Genomic DNA, 21,166 nt, shown 5'->3' with positions numbered 1-21,166 from the left:
AATTATGTATGCTAGGGATATTTTTACTTATAAAACTAGTTTAAATCTTGTACTTGGAAACACATTTTGATAGAGTCACGCATATTTTGGTCATTCTTAAATGTTTGTTGCTCATTTATAAGAATGATTAACAGGCAAGTTAATCATTTTCCCATTGTAAAAATATTTTTTGGAGCAAGAAAGTTCATGATCATTTGGTAAATTTTAGTAGACTTTTTATATTTCTATTTAATGGTCATTTCACAAGCAACTAAAGATCTTGATATATTGAAGATGGGACGTGATCCATGTTTTCTTTTTTTCTTCAGTTTTGGCTGCCAGATACATTTGGTTACTCTGCTCAACTTCCACAGATAATGAGGCAGTGTGGAATCACCAGGTTCTTGACACAGAAGATGAGCTGGAATCTTGTCAACAAGTTTCCTGTAAGATAATATAACCAATGAACACTACCCAGTGCTTTCTCAGTTGATAATTTTTTGTTGCAATCACATGTAAAAGTTATTTATGTCTATTTTATCTAGACCAGGACAGAAGAGATTGTACCTCAGTAGACTCATTATATAAGGGTCACAAGAATGATACCAGCATAGACCAACTGAAGTCAGCTGCCTCATTGTCTTTGTGGCAAAAACACTTAGCTCCTTTATGATCAGCATGGTATAGCCAATTTTGTTGAGAAACAGTGAACCTGAATCTTAATCAACAAGGTTGAAATCAAATTAAGCCCAAAGTTTGACCAGAAAGATCTCATTGGTCATATTTGCCCCCATCTAAATTTTGTACAAGATATATATATATATATATATATATATATATATATATATATATATATATATATATATATATATATATATATATACACACACACACAGTGGAACCCCACTATAACGCGCCCTGCTATAACGTGAATTCGGATATAACGCAGTTGTGGCATGGCTTCCAGAATTTTGTATATTCATTCGCACATGACAAAAATAAAAATTTCTTCAAAGTTCATGAAATAGTGTATAAAAATTTATTATCATTATGGGGAAGAGATTGCGCATGAATACGAATTGAATAAGATGTTGGCATGGTTCCTGAAATTTTAAGTACATGTATGTGTATTTTTCTCATACCGGAAAAGAACATTTTTTTAAATACGAGAAATAGTGTGTAAAACGTTTATTATCATTTTGGGGGAAGAGTTCACATATGAATTTTAATATAATATGATCATGGCGTAGCTTCTGAAATTTAACAATATCACCAGGTTCTTAAAGTGTTACGCCAAAATAAACATTATCAGAAATGTTACTTATTACTGGTCCTTGAGTAAAGTCAGTAAGTCGTCTTTGTGATTGTCTTCAATTAATTCTGTATCCAATCGTTGCTCAAACAATAGCTAACATGTGTTTCTTCTGTAACTGCATACACAACCAAGCGACAGACAATGCGATGGTTGATAAAAGATTCTCACAGTTTAATAAACATCAAAAAACAGAAGCCGCCAAGATGTTTGCTGTGCTTGGCGGTGTTATTAGACGCAATCAGTTGACCAGTAAATAATGTCGACTTTATTAGCTGGAAATTGAAAGGGTATGAAATTTTACATGCGTTCAACTGTAATTTTTTTTATAAACATGTCTCACGACCATTGTAGGCCTACTGCACTTAGTTCTCGGGTTTTACATGTGTATGGGGTTTTCTTATGAACTCGTTATTAATTTCCTATTTTTTCTATAAAAATATTTTACCGTTATGGAAAAGCAAGTTCACAAATGCAATTTGTTCTCTGCATTTTGCGCAAAAAATTTTTATTATCATTTTGGAGAAGAGATCGTGTATGAATTCGAATATAATACGATCGTGGCGTGGTTCCTGAAATATTAAATACATGTACATGTATTTTCTTGTACCCGGAAAAATACTTTTTTTAAAGTACGAGAAATGTTTATTATCATTTTGGGGAAGAGTTTGCCTACAAATTCAAATCTAATACGATCGTGACTTGGTTTCTGAAATTTAACAATTTCACCAGGTTCTTGAAGTTTTGTGCCAAGATAAACATTATCAAAAATGTTAAATATTACTGATCCATGAGTAAAGCCAGTAAGTTGTCATTGTGATTGTCTTCAATTAATTCTGTATACAATCTTTGCTCAAACAATAGCCAACGTGTTTCTTCTTTAACTGCATACACAACCAAGCAGCAGACAATGCGGTGGTTGATAAAAGATTCTCACAATTTAATAAACATGTTTGCTGTGCTTGGCGGTGTTATTAGACACAATCAGTTGATCAGTAAATAATGTCGTCTTTATTAGGTGGAGATTGAAAGGGTATGAAATTGTACATGCATTCAGCTTAAATTTTTTTATAAACATGACTCGTGACCATTGCAGGCCTACTGCACTTAGTTCTCGGGTTTTACAATGGTATGGTGTTTGTTTATGAACTCGTTATTAATTTCCTACTTTTTATGAAAATATTTTACCATAATGGAAAAGCAAGTTCACAAATGCAAGTCGTTCTCTGCACATTGCGCAGTAATTATTATAGTAATTTTCACGTTTTTTTCGATATTAACAGAATCTGAAGTAAAAGTTATATGCACGCTGATAGCTTGTGTTGATTGTTAATTATTCTTTCTGTAGTCGTTCAAACAAATAGGCGTACAAGCGTTAATTATTGGAAATTTGCAATGAATAAATGTACACGGAAACGCAAATGAGAAAATGTTATCAGTATGAAATTTGTACAGACACCGTTCATAGACTCTAGAACATAATGAATTGTACACATGTTTCGTCTTTCTTAACCTAATTTTGCTGTTAATTTTTACCATTGAATTCAGACATAATGATGTGTGGCAAAATTATTGAATAGTTTAAATATGTATGCAATTTTGGTAATGAAATTACATATATTATGGATTAATTGCAAGTCCCAATGGTATGATATCAAACGGCAAGTAAACCGTGTTGATACTCTTGTTCATGTTGTATATTAGACGTTGAATTCAGATACAGTGATCTGGAAAAAAATTATTAAATATTGTAAATATGTGTGCAATTTTTCAATGAAATTACATGCATTATAGATGAACTGCATGCCACGACGGCACGATAGTAAACGGTGTTGATACCCTATTCATCATACACATTAGACATGAATACTCGTATATGTGCCAATGAGTTGTTCTCTGAAAAAAGTAAAGTGCCGTAAAATGCCCGCATTAACGCGACCCTGATAATAACGCAATCCAATTTTTTTTACCCCAATTATCGCATTATAGCAGGGTTCCACTCTATATATATATATATATATATATATATATATATATATATATATATATATATATATATATATATATATCTATCTACATAACGCCTAATGTTCATATTGATTGTATGTGTTTGCATGTCTTCAAATTTATAAGTTAAGATTTTAGGCCAGAGTAGATAATTCGTTACAATGGGACACAGAGGTACAGTTTCAAAATATTGAAACAAACTCTCACTTCTTTAATTGATCTTCTTGATATGAAATATTTAGAATTCCTATTTTTGAAGACAAGGCAAGCATACATGTATGTTGCTACAGCAAAAAACAACAACAGGAAATAGAATACAACACAACAGTTTTAAGATTTCTGATTATTGAATTTATAATTCATTGAAATTCAGAGACATAAAAAAATTGTCCTTTTTCTTTCATTCTGGTTAAGCATAAGCAATGTTACCATGTTTTTGTTTCTGCAGACTATTTTGTTCCATAACAGTTTTATTTTGATTGAAATATTTACTTAATTTTGAGAGATCCTTTGGTTCTGTCATAAGATTTTAAAATACTCATTGCAATGTAAGCTGAGTTAAAAAATATAACAAATTAAGACATTTTAGAAATAGACATGTAAGTTATGAAGAAGTGGGAAGAAGAACAATGACAGACAGGAAGTTGTTGGGGAGATGGGACTGGCCCATTACCTTCACCATATTTAGATAGTTGACATTTGATCAAAATGATGTTACTTGTGTTTCAGCATCATACATTCTGGTGGGAGGGTATAGATGGCAGTAAAGTCCTGGCACATTTTCCACCTGGGGATTCTTATGAAATGAAGGGATTTGTTAAAGAGGTATTCCACTAGTAATTTGTATTTTGATTTTTCTTTATCTCATTTGCATTAGTAGATAGGCATATGTATAAATTTTGTGATATCTGTTGTTTTTTTTCTTCATTATAATTATTGATTTGTGTTTAAACTTTAGAAACTCCTATAGCATGGATTATACCATTGTTTGTAGTTGAACTAATTTGTTCCAAAACCAAAAGCCATCAAAAGACAATGCATGTCACAAAGTGTCTTCTCCTTCCAGCCTCCCAACAACTGCCAGTAATTTATTAACCTCACCTCTTGCTGAGAGTTTCCCAGTTGATGTCAGTATTGTCTTTTTGTGACGCTTGGATCAAATTTTTCCTCAACATTGAATGGTCAATCCAAGCAGTTTTGGAGGGGGTCCAGATTTCATTCATCTATCCTCCTCCTCATTTGTGTTTCCATTTAATTATAGAGCTTCAAGCATCCTGTAAAAGTCATGGTTTTAAGTGCAGGAGGTCACTTCATTTCTCTCCAAGCAGGTAGCAGAGAGAGTTCTCAAACCAGACTCTCTCAGGATTTATTCAAGGCTTTTGTATGTACTAAAGCCAATGGGAAAAAAAATCAGACTGGTTATAGACCTCTGACAACTAAACAAATTCATATAAACACCAAAATTCAAAATGGAAAAATAATAATAGATTGCAATTCCATAAAAATGATGAATTTATGATTAGTCTGGATTAGATGAATGTATACTTTATGTTCCTATCTATCCAATTTCTCGTATAATCCCTCAGTTTTTGTTTCAAGGAACAGATAACCAAAGGCTGTACCTTTTTGGACACAATCTCAGCCCATGGGCATTAAAAAATTCCTCAATAATGTTTGTTTGTTCAGGACTGTCTCACATGCCTGGATGAAAATCTTCTGTAAAACATGGTAAGTTTTGTTTTCCCACAGTAAGGAACAATCTCATCTCACCTGGGCATTCTTGTGAAATAGGGGAATCTAATTCCCTCTCAACAATTTGTCTACCTGGGAATGGAATTTCCGATCTTGTGTGATCTCATTCATCACTGTGAATATGTATTGTATGAGTTATTGAGCTGTCATTGTGAGTTTCAAACAGGAAATGGGCTTTTACAACAGAGTTCCTGCAACTCCTTGGTTTACTAAATTCACCTCTCTCTTGATAACTCGCGCACAACAAGGTCCAAAAACATAGATTGCACAATAAGCAAGGGTGTGAGTTACTGAGGGACCTCCCAAAATATGTCATGCCATGACTGCTAGACACTGAGAAAACTACAGGTGGGTGGGTACTGGGCTGTTTAATGACTGAATCCTCGTTTTATAATCGTGTTGAAATTATTTGTCAATAAAGCACTTTTTCTAACGAATTTGTTCGTTATTCTTTATAAATTATGTTTATTTTCAAAATGTCTAACATCTAAAAGATCATTAGTATTATTCCAACTGATTTCAACTGCCATCATTTAAACACGAAAACATTTGTGTATTACATCATTCCTTTTTGTTTTGTTGATTAATAGTTTGGTTCCCTGAATGATGTGCAAAGTTGAGGCCAATGCATGGATCCTACACGTATGGAACCAGACTAACTGTTGATATACCACAAAACAAGATTCCTTTAAATAAAAAAAAATAGCAACATTTATTTCGTGAGACAAGCATCTATGTTGAAACTCAATTTTTGTATTGTTCAATTAGTATTAGTAGGATATCTCTAAATGCCTGTTCAGAAATACTCTGAAACTCATTTCCCCACATTGGTCCATGTCTTTGAAACAAAACTCTTTATTTTATGAAGAATTCATTTCGCTTGGTTGCTTTACTCTCTTTGATGAGTTATGATTGAGTAGGTTAATTTAAGGTGGTATAATTATATTATGTACATAATAATATTTATAACAGTGTTTGATTGATCATTTGGAATGAGTTCAACTGATTTATGACCGGGGGTCGCTAGATCTTACTCATGTAGGTTTTGCATTCCTTTTGACTTTTCATTTATTTATTTATTCCACCTCCGTTATTTGATTCAAAAGACGTAATAATGTGATGATACAAAGGAGACCAGTTTTTAATTCAGTACAACAGTACAACAAACACTTAACGCAGGTCAGATATCAAAACACGGTTGGCACTTGATTAGGTTCTCAGAGAAACTCTCACGGACATAGCTGCTATGATAGATTGACATATTTTATGTGTAAATACAAAAGGACACAATGTAATTATCATGATTACACTTAAAAGGAACTAAAAGATAGAAACAAAACACAAATTTTACTTGATAAATTCTTTATTTTATTGGTATTTATTTATTAAAGTACTGCATCCACTAGGCATAAATGACATTTTCATTGATTAAAATTTTGTTGAATATCGTTAGTTACAGTGTACTAAGAATGTCGTTTGGAAAGAAAATGTAACAAATTATATGACTTTGTATTAAAAAATGGATAATTTCACAATGTTGATGAAAATTTCCAGATTCTATTTACTGTTTTTGAAGATATAACCAGCGATATATCAAAATTCCAGTTACCAAATTTGATCATGATTTTCTTAACATTCAACAAATAGGGATAAATTTTGGGGGTATTGTTTGAGAAAAAAAATGGGATCCATGCCTGACCCTGCGTTATAAGCGGGTTTGCAAGTTGTCAGGATGCGAGTTATCAAGGGAGTGGTGTACAGTGGTGGATTTTATTCCTCTCAGTCACCTTTATATGTGCTATAAGCAGCTATCATTGCTCACTCAGTGGTGCCCATTTTCAGGTCCAGACCAGCACATCTCTATCTCAACTGACATTAAACAATTTCTGCATCAGTGGCAAGACAAGCAGTGGCTTATGGCCGGAATAATTTGGGAGAAACTTGAACCAGATGTCATTTTGGTTGGGGGAAACACGTGTTGCCTCACTGTACCATAGTAAGTGGAAACTGGAGCCCAAGGGAAAATGGGCTTCATTTGAACCTTTTTGAAATGAATGCTATAATGAATGTCTTTTATATTTGACAAGAGAACCTGTGCAGGAAAGTGGTCATTGTAATTTTGGAGAGTTCTGTTGTGGGCAGGAAGGGACCAAATGATCTGATATGTGCATCGTAGTCCTGGTGTATATTCATTAAATACATTACCTGAACATATTAACATTAGGCAATTACTCTCTGCTACCTCTGAAGCCAGCCCTCCCTGCGAAACGAAAAATGACTTCCTGTATATGTATCATGTAGGTAAAGAGACATAACTCTTACAGATTAACTCCCCTAGTTCCTGCTATGCGGCCACTGGTGCCCAGGATGTAATCAGATTAAACTTTTTCTTGCAACTGTGAACAGTGTTTCCAAAGAATCTGTTGCAGTTTGTATTTAAAACTATTTTATTTTTCGTTGTATAGTAAATCAGAATGTTGATATACACAAAGTGGTATAGTCATTCCAACTGTCAACCTTGATCTCTTTTTTTTCCTTGACCCAGAAGTTTGGTCCATGTACATTCTAGCTATCAGTTGGGATGGGATTTTGGAGTTCAACCTTCTTTTCAACTGTTCTGATTTCAAAAGCCATTCAGCAAATCAGGGACCCTACTTGCAAAGCAATTCTAGAAGCCCCAGGCAAATGGGACAAGTCATGGGTGAATTGATCTGATTGAAATAAAGATAGATGTCCCCAGGAAAAACCATGTGAAATTCAATCTGCTTCAACAGCCACACTTGCAGCTGTTTCATTTATGTCCAGTCTTCTTCTTCATGCCAGGGTGTTGCCATGAGTCTTGCATTTTGACGAGTTCCAACCTTTAGTCATGCAGAGAATCTTAAGATGAAGACCTTCCATTTTTAAAGTCTATGAAGGGAATTGCCAAGTATGCAGATATAAAACATGCCTCAGGTTCTCAGGTGGTTGACTTTTTTTTCTGGCTTTTGGAGGATAAAATATTATGCTGTGTGTGATCAGGGTATAGCTGCATGATTTCCATCACATTCAGACATCTTGGCATTGCAAATATAGGTCATAACAAGGCACTGATGAACTTTGACCTGAATAGGCCTAAATCTAAATGGAACCATGGTTCATTTCAGAGATGTTTGTACCCTCTTAGCCAGAACCTTGATGAAGCTGTAACTTACAAGACTTCTTTTCAGATTGTGATAGCCTTGGCATGCAGGGTGAGTGAGCTGCATGTCCTTTCTATGGACCAGAAATATTTCCAGTTCAGATTAGATGGTTTTTTGGTACTATTGACATCACCATGATCTTTTAAGCTTAAAATGGATTACTACTGGTACCAGCATATATTCCCATGTTACTATGAATTCTTAATTATTCTCAAAGAAACATAATTTACAAAACAAATGGCTATCACAGTCCTGACAACTTTTCATTTCATTCAGCTTGGTAGCTTTTATTTTTTCTGTCTGCAAGTACTGGTGGCACAGAATCAAATTAATTAACATGGTGGGGAGGATGGCTGGAGGGACAAGTTTGCTGCAAAAACATATAATTTCTAGTCTATAACACTTTCAGTTACATGGGTAGATTTTGTAATTGCAAGAATGAAACAGCCACACACATTGTATGTGTCACCAGGGATGATACATCTCTACTGTATTCTTTCCCAGAGTAGATAATGGGTGTCAAAATATAATTTATTCTTATCTACCTGTGTTTGATTGAAAATAAGGATGTTTTTTATTTCTCTCCTATTTTTTTTATTTCAAGTGGGTTACTGGTCCATTGGAGTTTAAATTGGGGCTTTTAGGTTCAGTTCTGAGTACAGTATTTTCAAACAAGGAAAGACAACATCTCTTTTTGTCCTTTGAGTGTAATATGTTGCTTATTTCAGGTGTTGCACACAGTGGAGAATTTCCGTGATAAAGGAAGATCAGGGAAGAGTGTCTATTTATTTGGCTTTGGAGATGGTGGGCAAGGACCTTCGTACGTCTTTTTTTTTTAAAATTTGGTTTGAAATTGAACTGCTTTTTCATGTATATAATTGCAGCAATCAGAACTTCCTAATCTGACTTTGACGCAAGTTGAATAACTTCAGCTGTGAAAGTGACTCATGGGTAAACGTCATCATACTTTTCAGATTGGTATGATTTTGGGAGATGAACATTCTTCAAGTTGTGCAATGAAATTAATATATTTTAAAAATAACACTTGATGTTTCAACTGTCTGTTAACAAATTAACCCCTAGCGACGACTTAACAGGGTAGGAGGTAGTAGCCTACTGCCGAGCTCTGTAGCTTCATGGTTGTGCATGATACACTAAAGTGGGTGGTATTATAGAAAGGTAGACAGATGTAGCTCTACAATGATACCAGATAATCTGGAATATCTAGTTGCACTACAAAATACAGATGAAAGAACCTCATTTTTTTTACCCGACTTTTTTCTACCCAAAATTCGCCCCTGGTCGGAATTAGATTTTGTGTCCAGATTTTAGACTTTTTGGTCTCAGATCTAAAGCAGTCTGGTATGAACTGCAAAGAGACAGATGAGCCTTTGCAAAAAGTAGGATAAGATGGGCATTTGGAATAAAGAGTGGTCTCGATACAAAAATAATGGCTCCATTTAAAAAAAAAATTAATAAAAAATCCCACTTTTACCCTTCTGCTCATACGTGAGTCAAATAGCCAATGAAAAATTATGTTTCTAACACAGCTAGGCAATATATTATTGAAAAATCACCGGGGATTTGTTGCTTTTGGATCTATTCAGAAATAGCTTTCAAAATGTGTTTCCTGCTCAATTTTCTGGCGAAAATGACAAAAAACTCCAGGGGTTAATGTGTTAAACAGTGCATTTTAAATGACAACACCAAGTTTGAATATTCCTTGCGTATTTAATCACTTGTGCATCGACATTGCACATAAATTACAAAGATAGCAATTACTTGACTATTTGTAAAAAAAAAAAATACCTTGTTAACACATTAACCCCTAGATGACTTAACGGGGCAGGAGGTAGTAGCCTACTACCGAGCTCTGTAGTGCCATGGTCGTGCATGATACACTAAAGTGGGTGGTATTATAGAAAGGTAGACAGATGTAGCTCTAGAATGATACCAAATAATCTGGAATATCTAGTTGCACTACAAAATACAGATTAAAAAACCTCAGTTTTTGGACCTGACTTTTTTCTACCCAAAATTCGCCCCTGGTCAGAATCCGATTTTGTGTCTGGATTTTAGACTTTTTGGTCTCAGATCTAAGGCAAACCGGTATGAACTGCAAACAGACAGATGAGCCTGTGCAAAAAGTAGGATAAGATGGGCATTTGGAATGAAGAGTGGTCTCGATACAAAAATAATGGCTTCGTTTAGCAAAAAAAAAAAAGAACTCCAACTTTTACCCTTCTATTCATTGCATGCACGAGTCAAATAGCCAATGAAAAACGATGTTTCTAACACAACTAGGCAGTATGTTATTGAAAGATCACCGGGGATTTGGTCTTCTTGGATCTGTTCAGAAATAGCTTTCAACATATGTTACCTACTCAATTTTCAGATGAAAATGACAAAAACCTCCAGGGGTTAAGGTGTTAAATAGTTGCAGTTTTATTTTTTAGCATTACAATTAAAGAAATCTTAATGTTTCATTTGCCTCAAACTATTGCTGTTGTTGCTATTAGTGATGATACATTATCGAGTCATTGCAGCATCAGCAAGACTTCCGTACTTTCATTAACAGCCATGTAATGTTGGGCAGTTCAGAATTGCCACTGTTTGCATCTAAGGTACTTTTCTATTGTGTGACCAAAGGCAGAGGATGTTCTGATGGATATCACAGCATGTCAGAAAGAATTGTACAGTATTATTTTCTGATGGATATCACAGCATGTCAAAAAGAATTGTACAGTATGATTTTCTGATGGATATCACAGCATGTCAAAAAGAATTGTACAATATGATTTTCTGATGGATATCACAGCATGTCAAAAAGAATTGTACAGTATGATTTTCCTGATGGATATTACAGCTTGTAAAAAAGAATTGTAGATTATGATTTTCTGATGGAATTCACAACATGTCAAAAATAATTGTACAGTATTATTTGTGCAAGTGCATGAAGGGATTGAGGAGTCACCAGAGTTGAGCTGAGATAACTGCACCAGATTTACCACTGAACATAAGATAATAATCTTTTAAATGTAAAATCACATAAACAGAAATTTTGAGGTTTCGATCAGAATGTAACTAAGTTTGAATTAAAGGGAAAGGAACTTAAGTAGTTCAGATTTGTACCTATTTTATAATGAAATCAATCTAGATACTGAACCATGCTATCATTAAGTTGGACTGACAATATAATTATCTCATCATCAGCTCATATCCCACACTCTTAACAAAATATTGAAATATGTTTCACCAGTTTTTCCAGAAAAAACAATAAACCGTGGCACCCCCTGCTTTTCCAAAAATTTATTGGATGAATTCCCATGGCTTATTGTAACAGTATTACTGTATTGACTCCCATGGCTTATCGTAACAGTGTTATTGAATGGACTGCCAGGGCATATTGTAATAGTGTTACTGGGTGGACTGCCAGGGCATATTGTAACAGTGTTACTGGATGGACTGCCAGTGCATATTGTAACAGTGTTGCTGGATGGACTGCCAGGATGTATTGTAACAGTGTTACTGGATGGACTGCCAGTGCATATTGTAACAGTGTTGCTGGATGGACTGCCAGGGCATATTAAACCAGTGTTATACTGGATGGACTGCCAGGGCATATTGCAGGAGTTATAGTGTAACGGTGTTACTGGACGGACTCCCGGGGGTTATTGTAGGAGGTATACTATAACAATGTTACTGGATGGATTCTCAGGGCTTATTGTAAAAGAAGTATTGTAATGGTGTTGCTGGATAGACCTGGTCTTATTGTAGCAGTTATAATATAATGGTATTACTGGATGGACCTGGGCTTAATGTAAGAGTGTTTTAGGATAGGCACCATGGGTTTATTGTAGGAGATATACACTAAAAGGTTACTGGATGGCCCTTGCACTTATTGTAACGGAAATGTAACAGTGTTACTGGATAGGTTCCCATGGCATATTGTAGGAGTTACTCTGCAACATTGCTACTTGATGGGCTCCCTTTTGTTATTAAAAGAGTGTTACTGGATGGCCCTGGACTTATTGTAAGTGATAAACTGTAACAGCATTACTGGATGGCCTCCCTGCACATATTGAAGGAGACATATTGTAACAGTGTTACAAGATGGGTTCATTGGTCTTATTGTAGGAGACATTGTAACAGTGTTACAAGATGGGTTCATTGGTCTTATTGTAGGAGACATTGTAACAGTGTTACAAGATGGGCTCATTGGTCTTATTGTAGGAGACATTGTAGCAGTGCTACAACATGGGCTTACTAGGTTTTTTGTAGGAGATGTGCTTAGCAGTGTAACCACATTGGCCAGCAGCCGATGAGAATTATCATTTTTCATTAAATGTTGACTTACATCTAGTGGCAATTATGGGAATTTTTAATTTGCAGATTGGCATTGATTCACACAGCTTCCTTATTTTAGTGTGCCAAGATAACTTGTGAACCCACTGGTAATGCGGAAGCAGATGTGGACCTCATTTTTGGTTCTACTGGTCAAAGACCACGAGAGCTTAAGGGATTGCTCTTGTCTGTCATCCATCATCTATCTGCTTGCATAGGCCTTTACTCCTCATGAATGAATAATTAACAAAATGACAGAATTATTTCATTGAAAAAATGGTTGTAAACAGATGATAATGTCAAATGTATGTGGATGCCCACTTGGAGTCTTCTTGGTTTATACTGCTTGGTTTCAGTGTTCACAAGCAAATACAGTCATTTACTAATATAAAATTAGTGCTGTTTTTTGTAGCTGTTGTTGATATTATTATTACCTTTATGGTCATTAATTACAGAAAAAAATAATTATCCAGGATATAAACTACATTTACTCCAATTTGCAGTAAGATAAGAAATGGTACTGTTGCTCCACATTTTGTAGGTCACTACCAACTAGGTTGCAGTTTTATCATCAGAGCTATATATATATATATATAGATGGATGGATGGAGGGATGGAGGGAGGGAGAGAGAGAGAGAGAGAGAAATTGTAGTAAAACTGCAAAACCCTCATCCACTGGCTGAATTTGGTGAGGACTTCTTGACTGGGAAATATGTGGGCTAGTCATGAAGTTTGAGTAGCTTTATATTTGCCTTGGTGGCTGCAACAATGTTTTGCTTGATGGTTGGCAAGGATGATAGACAAGGTATGCATAAAAATAACTGAATAGTCATTGGCAATTTACATATGATAACGGTGTTCCTTTTTAGTACTATCAATGGGATATATGAGCCAGTATCGACACAGGTGTAGCTATCAAACTATTTAATATGTCTTTTTGAAGTGAAAAAATATATTGATAGGAATTTAGATTTAAAACTATTAATCCAGCAATTGGATATTTTTCTGGCATTTTGAAAGGAAGAAGTATTTTGTAGGATGAAGCTTAGACTAAATTCATAAAATCAGAATTCCATCAGAGCCATTTCACTTACTATATTTAATTCTTTTCTGTGTACAGGGAGGATATGCTGGAGAGGCTGAAGAGAATGAAGGATGTTGATGGTTTAGCAAGGTATGATTTGCATCTAAATGTGATACTAATTATTATTATTATTGCTGTTGTTATAATTATTATTCTTATTCTTATTGCTGTTGTTTTTGTTGTTACTATTATTATTGTTGTTATTATTATTATTATTATTATTATTATTATTGCTGTTGTTATAATTATTATTCTTATTCTTATTGCTGCTGTTTCTGTTGTTACTATTATTGTTATTATTATTATTATTATTATTATTATTATTATTTACTTATTTTAAGATGGTATTTTTCAGTTGGAAAGCACCATTCCCCAATGAGATCCTGAATAAAAATAAAATCAACTCTAAAGATTTTCTTTCATTACACACAGAAGTAAAATACAAAAATATGACTCAACAGGTGCATGAATACAAGGCACACAAATTTGCAAGAAAAAAAAAGTCTTTTATGCACAGATAGAATAGCTAACCATGGCCACAAGTAAAAACTGTCAAGAAATTTAATATAATATACACTATGGTTTAAATATTCTTTTGATGTATTTTCTTAATTACTTTCTTACTTGAGGAAAATCAAGCATTTAAAAAAATCTAAAAAGATATAAAACAGACTTGTGAATGTTTGATTATATAAATGTTTGCAATTAGAAAATTGACATTTCCCACACTGTGTGAGAAATGTATATCAGTATTTAATTATGATCATACAAAAAATGCCACATGATTTTCAATATCATGTTTAATGTTGTATTACCTGAACTGTCCAAGCCCTTTTCAATACTTTGATTTCTGATAGGATAGTGTGACTGGGTGGGACATGATGCCACATGTCATTGACATGATGTCACAGTGCTAGACATCACTATAAACTGCCACATTGCAGACATCTAGCAATAGGACTGAATAATGTTTAAAGCTATGTTAAAAATCCAAATCACACACACACACACACATACCAGAAACATATGGTAAGTTCTATTCATGTCATGAACAGGAATGATCTATCTCTTTTGAGTCATCTTGGTTTAATAGAGAACTAGGAAACATTTAACCTCTATCTATCCCAAGTCCATCTGCATCACCAATCTTAGTCATGTGTGACACACCATGCTTGCATGGTTCAGGTTGTCAAACTAAGAAAGTCTGTTTCCAACAGGAAGTGTATTACAGTGAGAGAGTTTGTGTAACTTATCAGGCTGTTAAGTGTCACAGAAGATCTGAGTCTTTTCATGGGTCCCTTATAGATGACCTTGCTGGCTCAATGGAGCCCTTTTTCCAGTCCACTTGATCAAAAGGTCACGATCATGAAAGGGGCAGAATTATTCTGTGTTCTACATTCACTGTTGATTCATGACAGGAGTTCCTTTAGAAAATACCCAACCAGAATGTTGAGATGTCAGTAAGTTTAGTTAAGGAGTCCACCTGTTGCCAGACTTTGCTGATTGTCAGTGGCAAGCAGGGCCCAGAAGTAATGCCTTGTCATATTATCCTTCTGAAAATGAATGCTATAATTAATGCCTTTCATTTCTGTAAGGACCACTTCTGTTCGAACTTTTGTCTTAAGCAAGTCAGACATTCAAGTGAATTTTGACTTTACTCCTCAAATTGGGTAACCAAACGAAACCACAAAACCAGTTTGTCCTGGTTTTGGCAGTTTGTGCAGTGGTGCTACTAACTTTATATCAGATTAAAAATCAGGCACATTCCTGGCAGGCTTATCTTGCTCACCTCTCTATCAAGAAAGGGTCAGATCATTGATACTAAATTTTCCAATCCTCAGTTTTCCAATCCTCAGTTGGTCTTTCATTAGATTTGCATGCTTTATGGTCAAAAAGGTGGAATCAGAAACTGAGGTGTACCTTCCTGTAACCAGTTCTGCAACCAAGAAGCTTGGGCCATGGATGTACTTGGATTGTTCCTACCCACCCATGGTCTTAGTACCAAAATAATCAAGAAGTTCAGGGATATGAACTGCAAACTGATTCTGATAACCCCTCTCAGATGGGTTGAGTCCTGGGTCAGAGATCTACTTGATTTTGTGATACATCTGCTCAGGAAAATTCAGACAACTACTTATTCACTCCTGGTTTTTGTCCAGGAGCCTTGTGAAGGAATGAATATAAACCTTTGTGGAGAGAATCCTGCAAGCAAGAAGGCCTTCCACTTTTATGTCATCTGAGAAAAAATGGCATGTAGTCAGGGACTGGTGCAAATTGAATAACATTGTCTCCTTGAGTACTTCACTCTCACAACTGGCTGACTTTTTCTAAGGCTATTCAAGGAGAAAAATGTTGGCCTCAATTACCATCAAAGGTTACTGTTCAATGATACCCAACACTTTCAGACAATGTGGCAGAGGGGATATCATTGACGATAAAGCTTTATCAGAACTACTCTACGATTTTGACTTCAGTAGATCAAAATACTTAACTCTCAATCATGGGTTTTCACATGGCTCAGTTCAAATATATTTAAGCTCATTGGTTTTGACATGGCTCAGTTCAGATATATTTAAGCTCATTGGTTTTGACATGGCTCAGTTCAGATATATTTGAGCCTTTAGCTAGATCCTCACTGAATCAACCATCATACAAGAAATGTTAACTTTCCTTAGAGCTTCAGTCTCATTGTGCAGGATGAGCAAGGGGGACATGCCCTTTCAGTAGACCATAACTATTTGCAGTTCATGGTTCTGTAATCCTAATGATGCAATCAAGCTTTGTAGTCAAGAATAGGATGCCATCAGCGAGCAATGAGAGTATTGTCATACACTCTCTCTTTCTCTCTCTTTCAAAGCATTAGCACACCGAGACAAGTTGAGGAACAAGAAAATGATTCTTTCTTCCTGGGTATGTTAGGGAAAGGCATATCATCCTTCAAGCACTATTATCATGACCAAGATAGTTTATATGCTTGGCATTCAATAGTTTTGGGGATTTAGCTTTGCAGAGACGAGATTTGAATGGGGTGGGTCCAGTGGTTGCTGCCAAGATGACCACTATACCCAGTTGACCTCAGCACAGCCTCATGGGCATAGTTTAGGGATTTTGCTGGAGTCACCAGAGAAAGTTTTTCAGTAAGGAGAATTAAGTAAGTAATCTTCTAATTGGTGTATGGATCACAGGACTCGCAACTTTGCTGCTTTCAGGTTGGAAGAGCAGGTTATCTTTCATATAGGGAATCCAGCCTCTCTTCCTCAATTGATGCCTGGGATAAAGGTAGAATGCTCAGAGACATCATTGAAGTTGTTGGCTGGAATGCACAACCAACTGTCTCAACTTTTTATCTCAATGATTTAGCTTCAGAGAGACAAGATTTGGGAATCCAGCCTATCTTCCCTCGAATGATACCGGGGGTATACATACATGCCAACCCCTCACGAGGAAAAAGTGTAATCCAGGTGGACAAAAAGAGGAATCCAAGCAGAAAAAGAGGAGTCCACATATAACATGCTAAAAATTCAATAAACAATGATTTATTTGCCCCTCTCGTCTTTTAACATCCTTTACTGCTTCAAGTTTTCATATGTAGCACTTATAGCGTTAGGAAGCAACAGATTTTCATGTTGCATTTTAAAACACTTTGTACCAGCTGAGACCATGAATGTTTTGCACATCAGTAGAGCACAAAGTACTGGGTTACAGAGCCAGGATCTGAATTCACTTTTATGTTTGTTAACAATACTGAACAATCTCTCACAGTCAGCATTAAAATGGTAAAGAACCAATATTCCTTTCATAACCTGACAAAGAAGAGGAAATTTATATCTTCCAGTGATTGTGTCTTTTAGCTGGGAAATAAGGTGCCATTGTATATCAACTCTATCTGCATTAAGTGTCAGGTAGAATCCCAACTTTATACTTCAGAAATTCTCCTTCCAGATGATCCATGGTAGACAAGGATGGTAATAGAAATGGATATCTCTTGACAAAAAATCTAACACTTTTGAACCTTTTTTTGACTGTCTCTCATTTACATCAGCAAATGAAGCATTTAAAAGCACTTCATCTCCATAGGGGAATTTCTGGAGCATGTAATCACAGGCTGTAGCGTAATAATATCTAACATTATCATAAAACGCCTTTACAGCTAGAGTAGAATTGTGTTCTATGAATTCTCTTGCTCGGCACCAAATAGCAAGATCTTCATTATCTTTCTATTAAGAACTCGGTAAATAACATCTCTGCATTTATAACATTCATGTCCGCACTTTAGTTCTGCTGCAGATAAGAAGTTACCTTAGTATTGGAGTTCATAAGACGAGCTAATTCGATGTATTTCTTTGTTTTCAAGTGTTTCTCCTCATAAAATATGCCAACATACCCAATATTAAAATCGTTTCCGCACAGACTGCAATGAGCATGATGCTGCCCTAGAATACAGGGACTCATATCGTTGCTTAAAACTGACCTGTCATGCATGTACTATATAGTACATGTATGACAGGTCAGTTTTAAGCAACAATACGAGCCCCTGTTCCCAAGAATGGAACGCTGTATTATGCCATTCATGTATTCATCTTTGAAGGATTCTTTTTTTTATTTTTTTTTGTCTTTTTCTGATCCACCTGTGAAATTCTTAGAAAAAATATATGTGCTCTAACACAAACATCAACTAGAATACATCTGAAGACTTTTAGCGCCAAATAGTAAAATTATTTCCACATGGCCTGCAATAGACGTCACGTGGTGCTGCCCTCGTGTCCGCATCTTTGGAGGATTCTGTTATTATTTGTTTTGTTTATTTTTGGCCATTTTCTAATCCGTCTGTGAAATTATTTGAAAGGAGATATTTTTGTTCTCATACACGCATCAACTAAAATAAATTATACTTTTTAGCGCCAAATACCTATAGACTGGTTCTGTACTAAATATAAATTAGAAAAAAGAATCTGCGAGTAAAGATTAAAAAATTAGAAAACCAGTCTGTCCTCTCCTCACTAAGCCATACAGCTGCTATAAATAGAATACAAGGTCAAAAGTTTGAAAGTAGAACCAGCATGTTTTTGGGTAATATGATAGTTGCTATAAATAGAACATAATGCCGTTAGGAAAGTGTGCGGACAAGCATACTCTTATTTTGTAGTTATGTAAAAGCCGTCTTTTCTAAAATACGGTCTGTGGGATTAATGGGATGTTAATAAAAACGAGAAAACAAACAATTTTTTTGGAAGGTGGATATACCAAAAAAGCGTAATCCATATACATTTACGCGTAAGGCGTAATTTAGTGAAAAAAAGCGTAATGATTACGCCAAAAGCATAATGGTTGGCATGTATGGGTATATATATAGGATGTTCAGCATTTCCTGCTCCTTCTACATTTTCTAATATTGATTTTGATTGGAGAATATATTTGAAGGAGAAAACAAATCTTTCAGTTAATTATGTTTCTTTGAGAATACTGACCTGATCATATTACTTTAATATCCTCATTGATATATTGATAACCTTGAACCTAGCAACACATGATGGCAAGGTAGGTATTGAACAAGAGTTAGTGCCCATTGTTTATATACAATATATGTAAAAGATGATTTTCTTCATTTTGGAAGGGCTAGATTTGGGAGGTAGCTAGCCCATTTTCCTGACGTTAATATGATCACAGGTAAGTATTCTTTGAGAACTTAATTTAGTGAAAAATTTGCTTTCATTCCATTTTCATTTATGATTCTTTGTTTTGTATTCTGTATTGTATATTTGCATTCTTCCTTTTGTAAAATATATTTATTATTATGTTTGTGTTCATTCTACAGTTGATTTGAAATCATTCTGCATTCCATTTACATTCATAAGCATTTCATTTATGTTTATCCTATATTATGTTTTCATTGCACTTGCAAAATTACCAGTTTCGGGTCTTTATACATGTATGTATGTATGCATGTTTGTATCTATCTTCTATCATACATGCTTGTTTACTATATACATGTTTCACTTTATACAGATATTGAAAGCCAAACTGTTTGATAAAGATCAGCCCTGCTAATTAAACCATTTTCTTTAATTCCATCAGGTGATATTATTAGCAGAGTTGTATTGTGTTTGAAGACTCCTATAAAAGAGTGTAGAGCATTTGATCTCATTCTGGTACTTGTGGTATGTGCCTAAAGTTGTTTTTTTCTTTTCCAGAAGTGTATACATTACCTTTTGTAAATTGGTACAAACTGTATACTTCACAAAGTTAAAAATGTTTTTTTTAATCAATCAATTTTTATTCTACTAATGATTATTGTCTAAAATATATGCTAAAGAAATAAGATGGCTCCTATTAAATCTTCAGGGTCAGGATGAGCTCCCCTGATGAATTTTTCTCTAAAGTGGAGATGGAGGATGGACACAAGTTGTGTCGCTGGGCTGGCGAGTTATACCTAGAACTGCACAATGGGACATACACTACTCATGCCAAGGTTTGTCATTTTTAGCTCACTTAGCTGTAATTTAAAGTGAGCCTATGGTATGACCCTGCATCAGTCAGAATATACACTATACTTGGCAAGGTTAATCATGTTTAGTTCACCTGACTGTAAATCCAAGTGAGCTTATCGTATGACCCTGGGTCGGTCTGAATGAACACTACAGATGCAAAGATTTTTCATTTTCATTTTATCAACAGGAATGTGATGGTGAGATTTTGGCACTTGTAAGTGTTATTTTATTCCTTGTCATTATTATTGATGATCTAGTTTTCAGTGTTTATTTCTCACATTTAGGTCTGTAATTAGCTGTATGTAGTGAACATATGAAATCAGTATATTATTGTACTAGTTTTACAGCTATTCATACTATTTCCTCACACAGATATTAGCCATCACAAAAAAATAATTGAATCCTTCCTATGCATCAGTGTAGATTAGAAAAATACCACCGAAGGGTCAGAATTGTGTGTTAGACGTCAGTCATTGTCAAGTGTCTGGTGCAAAATTTTGATCCCTCAGGTGGATTTTTCCCATCTTTTGCTAATGTGTAATGAGGAATACTTTTTCTAAAATTTCTGAACCAAAAAAATTAGTGTGAAAGTCAAAATGGCATATTGTGAATACTGTTGTGACTTTCAAACAGGAAACACACTGAAAATTTCCTTAACCTTATGATGGAGAATCATGCTGAAACATTAAACTCTAAATGATGTTTAATGCATTTTGGCTTCAAAGAACAGTGGCTTTGGTAATGGCAATACACAGCATCCAAAGTGTGTATTGATGATAGCTTGCACAATGATACAAATGTGTAAAAAAATAAAATCAATTTTTACACAAGATTAAAAAATACAAGGAATATAAAATTTAAAAAAATAATCATTTGACAACAAAAGCATTTTTGACTTGAAAATTGGATTAAAAAACTGTACATGTAACTAGGTAAATCACTGCAAAACAGCCTGTTTGTGGGACAAATGTGTGAAAGAATAGTCAAGGGAAGATGGAAATTGAGAAGGTTTTGCTAC

At 34.8% G+C, this 21,166-nt stretch overlaps 1 protein-coding gene across 2 annotated transcripts in view; it reads left to right on the top strand.

Annotated features, from left to right (window-relative positions):
• Window positions 1-21,166, top strand: part of LOC149786596 (alpha-mannosidase 2C1-like) — a 99,330-nt gene that overhangs the window by 36,999 nt on the left and 41,165 nt on the right. For both annotated transcript variants that reach the window (XM_089977098.1, XM_089977097.1), the window contains exons 12-16: window positions 309-425; window positions 4,028-4,123; window positions 8,961-9,052; window positions 13,697-13,750; window positions 20,003-20,129. In XM_089977098.1, the coding sequence (XP_089833224.1) occupies window positions 309-425; window positions 4,028-4,123; window positions 8,961-9,052; window positions 13,697-13,750; window positions 20,003-20,129 (486 nt within the window). The remainder of the gene's footprint in view (window positions 1-308; window positions 426-4,027; window positions 4,124-8,960; window positions 9,053-13,696; window positions 13,751-20,002; window positions 20,130-21,166) is intronic.

This window comes from Sinohyriopsis cumingii, chromosome 12, assembly GCF_028554795.1.
Source record: "Sinohyriopsis cumingii isolate HCF-2022 chromosome 12, ASM2855479v2, whole genome shotgun sequence".
NCBI lineage: Eukaryota > Metazoa > Mollusca > Bivalvia > Unionida > Unionidae > Sinohyriopsis > Sinohyriopsis cumingii.
The sequence above is the reverse complement of the archived record's forward strand: the minus strand, read 5'-3'. Positions and strand labels throughout refer to the sequence as shown.